This window comes from Trichechus manatus, unplaced genomic scaffold, assembly GCF_000243295.1.
Source record: "Trichechus manatus latirostris isolate Lorelei unplaced genomic scaffold, TriManLat1.0 scaffold00016, whole genome shotgun sequence".
NCBI lineage: Eukaryota > Metazoa > Chordata > Mammalia > Sirenia > Trichechidae > Trichechus > Trichechus manatus.
Window position 1 is genome coordinate 7,217,002 of NW_004443952.1, and position 13,377 is coordinate 7,230,378.

At 46.0% G+C, this 13,377-nt stretch overlaps 1 protein-coding gene across 3 annotated transcripts in view; it reads left to right on the forward strand.

Annotated features, from left to right (window-relative positions):
- The window catches only part of WHRN (whirlin), a 103,492-nt gene that overhangs the window by 64,719 nt on the left and 25,396 nt on the right, over nt 1–13,377 (forward strand). For 2 of the 3 annotated variants that reach the window (XM_004372131.2, XM_012554383.1), the window contains exon 4: nt 12,670–12,872. In XM_004372131.2, coding sequence (XP_004372188.1) covers nt 12,670–12,872 — 203 coding nt within the window. Of the gene's footprint in view, nt 1–12,669; nt 12,897–13,377 lie in introns of all 3 variants that reach the window. The other variant, XM_004372130.1, reaches the window with a different exon arrangement.

Here is a 13,377-nt window from a genome sequence, read left to right on the forward strand (position 1 = left end):
CATGCCCTGGCCTTTTCAAACTCAACCTTTACATAAATGGAAAAGGTCCTCTGCCTGTCTGCAGAAACCAGAAGGGGCCTGGGCTTGGGAGGCTGACTAGCCTGCTTGCTAGTATACCTACCTGCCCATGTGTTCATTTAATCATTTATTCACTTGTTCACAAATTCGGTCAGGCGTTTGTTGAATGCTGCTCTTGTGCCATGCAAGGAGGATACAACAGTGAGCACAGCCCCTCTGACCTGCACTCAGTGTTTACAACCCAGCATCTCAGACTGCAGTAGGGGCTGGGGGATGATGTGCTGCAGGGGGATCTGGAGATGATTAGCAATCCCTACCTCAGAGGGTGGTCAGAGAAGGCCTCTTGAAGGAGGTATCGTTTGAACCGAGACCTGAAAGTTGAGTCATCCAGGTGAGGAATGGAGGGAAAAGTCTTTTGAGCAGAGGAACAGCACGTGCAAAGGCCCTGAGGTGGGAAAGGGCTCAGTCTGTTCATGGGATTGAGATGATAATCTCTCATGGATGTATTGGAAAAAGCAGGGGGAGAGAATTGTGAGACAGGTTAGTGAGGTAAGGCCCGTCTTAGGCTAGGTAAAGGAGGAACTTGGAAGCTAGTGGAGGGTTTTCAGGAGGGTGGTGATATGATCAGATTTGGAGTTTAAATTGATCTCTTGGTTACTATGTAGGAGTGTATTGAAGGAAGAGGTGAGAGTGGAAGCAGGGAGGCTGGTTAGGAGGTCATGGCAGAGGAGTGGAGACGGAAGGGAGTGGCTGAAATAGAGATCCTTTTGGAGGGCCAGGTGACATCTGGCAACATTGGTGATGGATGCAGTGGACTCGAGAGGTTGTTGGCTTGAGCACTGAGATGGGGAGGGCCTGGTGTGGAGGAGGGGATAGGAGGAGATAGGGGTTCAATCTTGGGTACAGACATTTAGAACTGTGCTGTTTCATACGGTAGCCACTAGTCCCATGTGGCTATAGAAATGCAGCTAGAGCAATTGAGGAAATGAATTTTTAATTTTATTTCATTTTAATTAATTTAAATGTAAGTAGCAGTGGCTACCATACTGGACAGCGCAGATGTAGAACATTTCCATTATTGCAGAAAGTTGTTTTGCACTGATTTAGAATGCCTTTGAGTCATCTGAGTGGAAATGTTGAGTGAGCAAATATGAGTCTGGGCTCAGAGTAGCAGTCAGGCTGGGTTCACATCCTGCCCTGCTACTGGCTTGCTGGGTGTCTTTGGGCAAGTGATTTCACCTCTGTGAGTCTCACTGCCCTCATCCATAAAATAGGAATGCCGTTCCGTGTGCCTCACGTGGTGCCTATTAAGTTTAAAATTAAATGATACGAGTCAGCTAGCCCAACTGAGGCTCTCAGAGATTAATAAGTTTTATTCTTCCTGGTTCTTTTGTTGTTAGCTACTGTGGAGTTGGCCCCTGACTTACGGTGACCCCATGCACGGTGGGATTGGACCATTGTGATCCATAGGGTTTTCACTGACTGATTTTCGGAAGTAGATCGCCAGGCCTTTCTTCTTAGTCTGTCTTAGCCTGGAAGCTCTGGTGATACCTGTTCAGCATCATAGCAACCTGCAAGTCTCCACTGACAGACGGTGGCTGTGCTTGAGGTGCACTGGCTGGGAACTGAACCCAGGTCTTCTGCATGGAAGGCAAAAATTCTACCACTGCCCTCATTCCTGGGTGTGACCCCTGTAATTTCTCTGTTATGTTTATTTAGGAATGCAGACTTCCCTATGGAAAGAACTCAAGATTGGCTTCTCAGCTCTTGCTCTGACCTTGACTCACAATATGACCTTGGGCAAGTCCCGTCCCCTTTTTGGGCTTCAGTTTTTCCATTTATGGTCTGAGGGACCTTGGTTGAAGGCTGCCCATCTTGTGAGTAGAGTAAGCAAGTAGTGACAGTGGATCTGCTAGTGTCAGAGAAGGAAGGAACCAGAAAGAAGCAGGGGACATATTGGAGTTAGCATGCATCCAATTTTGCCAGTTCCATTGTGGCTTTTCAGGTTGGCTTCTGCCTGTGAGAGAGCTGAATCAGAGAGGCTGTTTTGAAGAACTCACTCAGAACCAGCCCTTGCCCCGATCTTGCTCCAGGAACCTTCTTAGCATTTACCTTAATCCTTTTTTTTTTAAAAAAAAAAATATGGACACGGCTTATTGACTTCTGAACTGTTGGGAAGAACTAATGTTGTCTCATTAAAACTGCATTGCTCTCCTGTACTGGAAAAAAAAAAAAACAGCCCATTAAAGTTTTATACCTGACATGGAAAACTATTAAAGATTCATAATTGCAATAAAACTCTTTAATAGAATGTGAATTTTCATTGTAATACTGCAGTCAGCAGGGTTCTTCCTTGAAGCTGTAAAATCCACCTCAGTAAAACCTTGAGAAGGTGGCGAGGAAGCCGCTGAAGTGAGACTTCTTTTAGAATCCTTTCCAGTGCACTGCGTGTCCTGAGAGGATGGCTTCCCTTCTTGGCTCAGCAAAGGGATCGGGTTGTTGCCGCGTTCTCTCCTGACTAGCTCTGGTGTGGCTGCTACCATCCTGTCGCCACTTATTTCTGCTGGTTAGTGTCAGCTCCCTTCACCAGGCACCAATAGAGCACCTACTGTGTGCATGGTACAAAGCCCAGGGCTAAGAGGGGGCACTGAGGGGGAGAAATGACAGGCTGGTTTTGTTCAAGAGGGTCTGACACTGGTTCGAGCAGGGACTTTGGAGGCAAGCAGAACAAAGGTCAAACCCCAGTTCTTGTCAGTTCACCTCTGGGCCTCAGCTTCCTCATCTATGAAACGGGGATAACAGTACCGGCTTCGTGGGTATGGTCAGCATGGGTGGGTCGGCTGAAGCTGAAGGCAGGGCCCAGGGAGGAGGTAGGTGATGTGGCTCAGGGAGAGGTGGGGGGTAGCGTTGGGAGAGTCTGAGGAGGTAGAACCTCAAAATTCGGTGAGTGATTTGGGGAGGGGGAGCTCATCTCAGAGGTTATGGAGCAGTTGTATTCTGCACACATGGGGTCACCGTAAGTCAGAATAGGCTTGACAGCACCTAACAGCATCATCTCAGGAGTAAACGTGGTCTTTAAAAAATGCTGCTAACGTTTATTGGGCACTTACTGTATGGTGGATACTGCTTTACATGCTTTATATGTGTCCATTTGATTAATAATCATTGAGCACCTACTATGTGCCAGATACTGGTCTAGGTGCTAGGGATACAGTGGTGAGTGTATTAACTCATTTAATCCTTATATATATGAGGTAGGTACTGATTTATGCCCTTTTTCCAGAGGAGGTAACTGAGGCACAGAGAAGTTAAGCCGGTTACCCAGGGCCACAGCACTTCAGGGTGTGCGAGCATAAGCATACCCCATACTGCCTCTCATTTCATGTGTGTAACACACAAGCAGTGGTTGGTCTTGTTCCCATTCTGAGGGAAGGAAAACTTAGGGAGGTAAATGATTTTCCCAGGTGTCTTAGGGAGCAAGGAGGGGTAGATGCACTCCAAAGCTGGCTGAGCATTTTCTGCTGCCCCAAGGGCCCCTTCGCAGTACCCTGTGACCATCCCAGACCTGAAGGAAATAAATCCCCCTCTTCCTGATGGTTGGCCAGGGTCAGGGGAAAACTGTGTCCTGTCCTTGTCGAAATCCTTTCATGCTTCCCTCAGAAGGTCCAAACTCTGCACGTGTCACTCGATGAGCTGTGGATGATGGAGGAGTCTTTCCTCCGTCTTAAAGTGAAGGACGTTCATGGGGTTGGCCCTCCACTTCACCATCCCTGGTGATGAATAGGACCTTTGGTGACAAATAAAATAAAGTTGCCTTTGTTAGTTTATCCTTCCATGTCCTCCCCACCAGTGCCGTGTGAGCAAGCTGAGTGATTCTAGACACTTGGTCACACTTTGCACCTGTCTCTTCGTGCTCCCAGGTGTTCTGTCCCGGCAAGTCCTCAGGTGGGTGGGTGTTTGCTTTGCCATTGTCTTGCCCTAGACACATCCCTGTCCTTCCAGACCTCAGTCTTCCCATCTGTAGGAGACCTCTTGGGAGGCCCCAACGATCACAGCATCTTTGCCTCTGTTTTGGGCCTTGTTTCCCTACATGTCAGTTTAACTCAGAGCTGGCTTTGGTGGGTAAGAAAAAGTAACATTTCAATGAATAAGCAAATACAGCTTTTCTCTGGGCAAGAGCCAGATCAAGACCTTTAAACACACTGCCTCCACCTTACATCGCTCAAACCAAAGAGAAGGAGGAGGCAAATGGAGGCAAGGCTGGAGAGGACGAGGAGAGGAGGAGCGGGTCAGCCCCATCTAGTCACCGTGTGCCCACCGTCGCCAATGTGCCAGGCGCTGTCCCAGAATAAAGATGACGTAGGTGGGAGGAAGAATATGGGAAGAGCTGGGCTGACATCCTGGCTCATTTGTTCACTCCCTGGGTGACTAGTAGCCTGGAGCAAGTCATTTGATATCTCTGAACCTGTCTTCCTCCACTGGTGAAGGGAACCAGATGAAAAGCTATTGAAAGCCTCTCTTGTGTTAGGCTCTGTGCTGGTTCCATTGGATTCTCCTAGTTACCTCTGAATTGGTGATAGCATCTTACCCATTTTACAGGTGAGAAAACTGAGGCTCAGTGTGCGCTTGAGAACTGTGTGAAGAGACACAGCCGGTAGGTCACGAAGCAGGCATTCACTCCCATGGCTGCCTGGCTTCAAAGCTCAGGGTGTCCTGCTGCTGCACTGTAGGGACAGAATTCTGCACCTCCCTGGCCTCTCAAGGATGCTGTGACAACAGGGGAGATGCTAGATGTATTTGAAAGTGGTTTGGGAACTCCACATCACAGTGAGCCTGCAGACGACTGTTCTGACAGGGCTCCCAGACCTTGGGGCGTTTTCCATCAAGCAGAGGAAATGAGAGAGCGCTGGACACAGCAAAATGTGAGTAACTCAGACTAGTTCAGCTGCTGAGGAGGGCCACGTGGAGACCTTCAAGCCAGCCTCACCTAGGACTTCAATTTTAAACACAGGCCGTGGAGAAAGAAGACAGACAGCAAAGGATTGAAAAGACATAAGGAAGATGGGTTCACGCACCCCCATGAAGTCGGGGTTCCCCAGTATGACTCGCATTCCATGTCTACTCCCCAGGTGGGCAGCACGTGCCCCCAGACTGCCTCACCAATTTGGTGAGGAGATAACGTATTTAACAGGCACGGAGGAGGATGTGACTAGTACAGCAAACCTGTGATTTCACGGGTATTAATGCTTAGAATGAGGCTGAAGGAAGTGGTGCTGGAAATTCCTGAGACTCAGATTGCATAAATGCCAGGTACCAGGCTCAGGGTGACAGAGAATGACCCAAGTGTGGAAACCACAGCATTCAATCAGAGCATTCAAGAGCCATTGACAGCAGAGGTTACTGACTCCCTGCCCAAGAATTGCCAGATTTAGCAAATAAAAATACAGGCCAGTCACTTAAATTTTAATGTCAGATAACAAATACTTTTTAATTATACGTATATCACGTGCAATATTCATTGTTTCTCTGAAACTTAATTTTAAGTGAGTGTTCTTTATTTCATCTGGCAGCCTTACCCCTAACCTGGCCGTAGAAGGCCAGGTAGACACTGGAATTGAGCCGTCTCACCCCTCACTACCCTCCTGGGGCCTGGACCTGTGGAGGAGGCTGGCATGGAAGAATGCCCTCCCATATCTGGTCTCTCAGACTCTAGTTGCTTTAATTAAACTGCCTAGATGAAATACAGTGTGTGTGGAAGATTATGATTGATTCCTTTAGCTTAACAAAGGCCAAAGCTATTGAGGGGGATACTTAAGAAAACAGAGCACTTTAGCAGGATGAAAAAAAAGTGCAGCTTTGGCTCCGACTCAAAGCAGAGGGTGGCAGCTGGGTAGGACGAGAGGTGAGAGGAGAGGGCAGAGGGGAGAGGTGGAGCTGCCACATGAGAGGCTGTTTAATGAAGTGGGCCCAGCGGAGAGTGAGTTTCTCACCCACTGTCAGGAAGGCCCGGAGAGCCTGAGGATGCTCGCTTTAGCAACAGCTCTGCTGCATAGCGTCAGGGAACGCCACTGGGCGAGACGGGAGGAGGGGGCTGTGGAGGGAAGGTCCAACCCATTGCTTTTGAGCTGATTCCGACTCATAGCGACCCTGTAGGACAGAGTAGAGCTGCCCCACAGGGTTTCCAAGGCTGCAAATCTTTACTGAAAAGCAGACTGCCACATGTTTCTCCCATGGGGAGGCTGGTGGGTTCGAGCCGCTGACCCTTCAGTTAGTGGTCGAGTGCTTTAACCAGTGTGCCACCAGGGCTCGGAGGGAAGGCGGGAACTGGCAAAATTCATACCTTCATTGCATACAATGGACTTACTGAGCATTTGCTGTGTGTGCCAAGCCCTGAACCAGGTGTTGGTTCTCACCTCAGGTGCTTTACAAGGAGATAAGCTGTTGCTGCCTAAATTCTTAGGCTGGGTTTCTCACGTAGGAAGCTCTGCTGCTGGTGGCAGAGGTAAGGGTGTGCTATTACGAAACAGATGCTGGTGGCTGTGGAAAATTCGGACCTCGATAGGATCATCGCGGTCTAGGACCCTCTCTTTACACCTGAGGAAACTGAGGCACAAGACTTATTGGGGGATTCACTTGAGGTCACACAACATTGAAGTAGCAGAGCCAGGATTTGAACCTGGATCTGATGGTCGGAAACCCTTAACCATAGTGCTTTGCTGCCTCCTGGATTTTGTGTGTGTGTGTGAAGGGCGGGGTGTTGTTGGAGGTTTTTAAGCAGGGAGGTATGTTATGAAAGCAGAAAGTTCAGGAAATTAATCTGGCTCTATCTGGGGCCAGTTTAGATGCATGGTGAGGAGGGATGCTGGCTCAGGGGCCTAGGGGTGAGCAGGTGGGGACCTAGGTAGGGGGCTGGTGGGGCTGGAGGAAGGGTGAAGATTGGCTGGAATTTGCTGAAGAATCTACTACAGGGAATAGAGGCAGAGTGGGTGGTGGAGCCAGGTTTTCAGATCAGGAGCTGTAGGCAGGGTAGGATGGCAGGATGGTGGCTTTGGATCTACTGGCTTTGAAGCAATACCACGTGGTCCCCAAACAGAGCTCCTGACAGCAACCAAGAAGGCAGATGGGCCTTGTGGCCAGCCTGACCTGGGTTTGCATCCCAGCAAACCTCTTCACTAGCTGTGATGCACACTGTTTTCTTAACCCTTCTGAGCCTCAATTTTTCTCTCTGATGAGATGGAGAGCAATGATGTGTACCCTGCAGGTTGGGGATATTAAGTAAGGAAGAATATGTAAAGGGCCAAACAAGGTACCTGGCGTATAGTTGGCACCTGGTAAATAGTGACTTGAAATTTGGGGCCACAGGCTGGTGTAAAGTGCTTATCCCTGCTGGGCTGTGGTGGAGATGGTCCTGGAGCTAGGATGGATGGGAGTGAGGTCTGACTTTGCATTCATTTGATGAGTATTGATTGAAATCCCACTGTTTTGCCAGACCCCGTGCTGGGCTCTAGAGAAACATTGTGGAGAGATTGATGAGAAAGCCCAATTATAGCATAAAACTGAGACCACTGTGTAAACGCCTTTCCCCCATCTCAACTGTGAGCAACATGGGAGCAGTGGCCAGGTCTATCTTGCTCAGCACGGCATTCCTGCACGTAGTAGGTGTGCAGTAAATGCTGTTGAATGCATGAAATGCCACACTGACCACCTGCTGTGCCTGAGCTTGTGGAGGCAAAGAGGCAACAATTGTCTTGTGAGCATGTCAAAGCTAGTGCAGAGGGGAGAGGCAGAGTCTGAATTACTAACCACTTCCTGTACTGGACGCTCCCCGAGTGCAGGTGAAACATCAAGAGAAGACAGGAAATCAGGAACCGAGTTTTGGTTCTCAGCCTTGTCATCACATATTCTTTTTGCCTCTTTTTTTCTTCCAAACTCCTGTTTGGCTCACCTTTCCCAAGTCTTACTTTGAAAAATGCTGGATAGACCCCAAGGGGGTTGATCATGTGCCGTCAGCAGGCTGGGAAGCTGGGAGAAGAAAAACAGCCATGGATAACTGGCATCCCGAGGCTGTTTCTCAAGGCCACAGTGGTGTGTGACCCTGGGGTGTGACCCAGACCTCAAAAATGATCAAAATGTTTAGTAATGGTAGCCGAGCACTCTCCAGTTCTTCTGGTCTCCTGGCAAAGGAGGCAGTTTATTCATGGAAGCAATTAGCCACACATTCTATATCCTCCCCCTATTCCTGACTGTCCTTCTCTGTCTGTTGTTCCAAGTGAGTAGAAACCAATTGTTGTGCCTTGGATGGCCAATTGCAAGCTTTTAAGACCCCAAGCACTATTCATTGAACTAGGAGGTAGAACAGAGGCAGCTAAACATGTTATTAGACCAGTTAACTGGGATGTCCCATGAAACCATGACCCTAAACCTCCAAACCAAGGAACCAAATCCTATGAAGTTTTTGGTTGTACATAAGCAGCCTCAACAGCTACTCCCTTTTTTCTTTTTTTGTCATTGTTGTAAATATATTTATCACACAACTTTTGCCAGTTCAACTTTTACAAGTATACGACTTATTGACAGCAATTACAATGATAGGCTGTGCAAACCTACCCTTAATCAAAATGATATTTCCATCACTGTTAACTCCCCTTTCCCCCTCCCTCCCACCCCTGGTAACCACTAATAAACTTTGTTCTGTCTTCGTTTGTCTTTTATAAGTGAGGTCATACAGTATTTGTCCTTTTGTGATTGACTTATTTCAGTCAGCATAATGTCTTCCAGCTCCATCCATATTGTAGCATGTATCAAAACTTCATTTCTATAGGGTCAACAGTAGGAGCCCTGATATACAATATAAACAGCATACAAGCCATGATTAACAATACACAAACACCAGAAGATAAGCTAGATAAATGGGATCTCCTAAAAATTAAACATTTATGTTCATCAAAAGAGTGAAAAAGACAACCTACAGACTGGGAAAAAATTTTTGAGTATGACAAATCCGACAAAGATCTAATCTCTAAACTCTGTAGGAAGATCCAGCACCTCTACAGTAAAAAGACAAATAACCCAATTAAAAAATGGGCAAAGGATGTTCAGCAAAGTAGACATTCAGGCAGCTAACAGACACATGTGGAAATGCTCTTGATCACTAGCCATTAGAAAAATGCAAATCAAAACTACAAAGACACCATCTCACCCTGACATTACTGGCACGAATCAAAGAACAGGAAATAACAAATATTGATGAGGTGGTGGGGAGATTGGAACTCTTAGGCACTGCTGGTGGGAATGCAAAATGGTACAACCATTTTGGAGAACAATATGATGCCTCCTTAAAAAACTAGAAATAGATACACCATACAATTCAGCAATCCCAGTCCTAGAAATATATCCTAGAGAAATAAGAGCCATCACATGAATAGACATATGCACACCCATGTTCTTTGCAGCATTATTCACAATAGCAAAAGATGGAAATAAGTGCCCATAAGTAGATGAATGGGTAAACAAACTATGATACATACACACAGTGGAATACTACACAACGATAAAAAATAAGGATGAATCTGCAAAGCATCTCACAACATGGATGAATCTGAAGGGCATTACGCTGAGTGAAATAAGTCAGTCACAAAAGGACAAATACTGTATGAGACCACTATTATAAGAACACATGAAAATGTTGCCACACAGAAAGAAACAATCTTTGATAATTACAAGGGAGGGAAGGAGTGGGGAGGGAAAAACACTAACTAGATAGCAGATAAGTGTTAACTTGGATGAAGGGTAAGACAATACACAATACTGGGGAAGTCAGCACAGCTTGACCAAGGTAGTCATAGAAGCTTCACAGATGCATCCAAATGCCCTGAGAGACCGAGCTACTGGGCTGAGGGTTGGGGACCATGGTCTTGGAGAACATCTAGTTCAGTTGGCACAACATGGTTTATAAAGACAATGTTTTACATCCGACTGTGGTGAGTAGCAACTGAGGTCTTAAAAGCCTACAGGCAGCCATCTAAAATACATCTACTGTTCCCATCCCAGCTGGAGCAAAGGAGAATGAAGAAGACTAAAGACACAAGGGAAAGATTATTCCAAAGGACTAATGGATCACAACTATCACAACCTCTACCAAACTGAGCCCAGAACAATTAGATGGTGCCTGGTTACCACCACTGACTGCTCTGGCAGGGATCACAGTAGAGGGTTTTGGACAGAGTGGGAAAAAAATGTAGAAAAAAATTCAGATTTCACACACACACACACACACACACACACACAAACACACAAAAGACCAGGTTTGCTGGTCTGACACAGACTGAAGAACCCCAAGAGTATGGCCCCCAACACCCTTTTAACAGTACTGAAGTCACCCCTGAGGTTCACCCTTTAGCCAAAGATTGGACAGGTCTATAAGGCCAGCAATAGCACACATGAGGGACATGCTTCATAGTTCAATCATATTAATGAGACTGTTGGGCACACCAGCCCAAAAGCAAAGACGAGAAGGTAGGAAGGGACCAGAAAACTGTACGAATGGAAACGGAACCTTGGGTGGAGAAAGGGATAGTGTTGACACATCGCGTGGTTGACAACCAGCGTCACAAAACAATTTGTGTATTAGCTGTTTAATGAGTATCTTAGTCATCTAGTGCTTCTATAACAAATACTACAAGTGGATGGCTTTAACAAAGAAAAGTTTATTTCCTCACAGTAAAGTAGGCTAAAAGTCCAAATTCAGGGCATCAGCTCCAGGGGAAGGCTTTCTTTCTCTGTCAGCCTTTTCATCAATCTTCCCCCAGACTTGGAGCTTCTCTGCTCAGGGACCCCAGGTCTGAAGGACGTGCTCTGCTTCCGACACTGCTTTCTTGGTGGTGTGAGGTCCTCCACTCTCTGCCTGCTTCCCTTTCCTTTTATCTCTTGTAAGATAAAAGGTGGTGCAGGCCACACCCCAGGGAAACTCCCTTTACACTGGATCAGGGATGTGACCTTAGTAAGGGTGTTAACAATCCCACCCTAATCCTCTTTAACATAAAATTACAATCACAAAATGGAGGACAACCACACAATACTGGGAATCATGGCCCAGCCAAATTGATACAACATTTTTGGGGGGACATAATTCAGTCCATGACAATGAGAAACTAATTTGCTATATAAACTTTCACCTAAATCATAAAAAAAAAAAACCCTTCGTTTCTCCTACTCTCCTGCTGGCTTAGTAGTATTCCATTATATGTATGTACCACATTTTGTTTATCCACACATCTGTTGATGAGTATTTAGGTTGTTTCCACCTTTTGGCTATTGTGAATAGTGCTACAGTGAACATTGGTGAATAAGCCTCTGTCTGAGTTTCTGCTTTTACATCTTTTGGGTATATACCTATAAGTGGAATTGCTAGGTCATATTGTAGTTCTATTTTTAGTTTTCCACAATGCCTGTACCATTTTGCGCTCCCACCAGCAATGGGTAAGAGTTCCCGTTTTCCCACATCTTTGCCAACATTTGTTATTTTCTGTTTTTTTTTTTTTTTTAATCTTAACCATCCCAGTGGGAGTGACATGGTATCTCGTTGTGGTTTTGATTTACATCTCTCTGATGGCTAATGACACTGAGCATCTTTTCATGTGTTTGGTGGCCATTTGAATGTCCTCTTTGGTGAAATGTCTGTTCAAGTCCTTTGCCCATTTTATGATTGGGTTGTCTTTTTGTTGTTAAGTTTTTGAAGTTTTATATGTGTTTTGGTTATTAGATTCTTGTAGGATATATAGTTTTGGAATATATTCTCCCAGTTGGTAGCTTGTCTTTTCACCTTTTTTGGTAGTCTTTTGAAGAACAAAAGTTTTCAATTTTCATGAGGTCCCATTTATTTTGTCTTTTGGTGTTTGTGCTTTTGTTATTATTAGCTAATCCATTGTTGAAAACTAAGCCTGCTGGTATTGCCCCTGCTTGTTTTTCTAAGAATTTAATGGTTTTAGTTTGCACACTTAGGTCCTGTATCCATTTTGAATTTGTTTTTGTGTATTGTATGAGGCATGAATCCTGTTTCATTTTTCTACCTGTGGAAATCCAGTTTTCCCAGCACCATTTATTGAAGATACTCTTCTTTCCCCATCGAGTGGACTTAGCACCCTTGTCAAAAATCAGTTGGCCATAGATATATGGTTTATTTATTGCTTTTTTTCTTGAGTAAATTAAAATGTTGTTTACATTTTAAGGTAATTAAAAAATGTATGCTTGCAGTAAAAAAAAAATCAACAACGTAGAAGGAAAATAAAGGAAATCTGCCCTCATGCCTCTTGCCTCACCCTGCCCGTCCCCCAGCCCCTGAGATGACTATTGTTTCCCTTATAACAAGACCGTTGGGAATGTCATTGCAGTCCTACTCCTCACAGCCATTGCTGGTCTCGGGAAGGTGCCCCTTCTAGTGACTGGAGCCTGGGCTCAGGCTCAGGACTGGAAGGCTGGCTTTGCCTTTGACTTGCTGTGTGACTCTCAGGTGTCTGCATAACCTCTCTGAGCCTTGGTGACCTCCCTGGCAGACCGACCAGGAGGAGAATGAGATACAGGCTGTAAAGCCCCTGGATAAGTCGATGCCCCTCTAACAGCCCAGGTGACTGTGTTGTGTGATGGTCTTGGCAGGTTGGGGACCAGATTCTGGAGGTGAATGGGCGGAGCTTCCTGAACATCCTGCACGATGAGGCAGTCAAGCTGCTCAAGTCTGCTCAGCACCTCATCCTGACAGTGAAGGACGTCGGCAGGCTGCCCCATGCCCGCACCACTGTGGATGAGACCAAGTGGATTGCCAGTTCCCGGATTGGGGAGATCGCCACGAACTCCACAGGGTCTGGCTGCTCTGCTCGCTCTGAGTCCCAAGACCGCAGAGTTCTTAGGGTTGGGGGAGGGTCCCAAATACCAAGAGTTCCTTTCACTTGGAACGTGACCTTGGGCACATGCCTTCTCTCCTGGCCTCAGTTTCCCCCTGGAAAGCTGAAATACATGATCCCTGATGATTGTTTCAGTGCTCTCATTCTTTATTTGCCTCCAGGCAAATCACTTACCTTCTTTTTATATATATATATATATATATATATATATCATTGTGGTAAATAGACACGTAACCAAACGTTTGCCATTTCAACATTTTTCACATGTGCAGTTTAGTGACATTAGTTGTATTCCTCAACTTGTGCAGCTATCACCTAATTTATTCATTGGTTCATCTGAAAAGTTGAGATCATAATCCCTGCCCCCACCCCAGATCGGAGGATCCCATGAGTTAATTTGGGTGAAAGGGTCTTGGGAGGCATAAAAGGAGGTAGAGTTGTTACACAGCTGCATAGTTGCTAG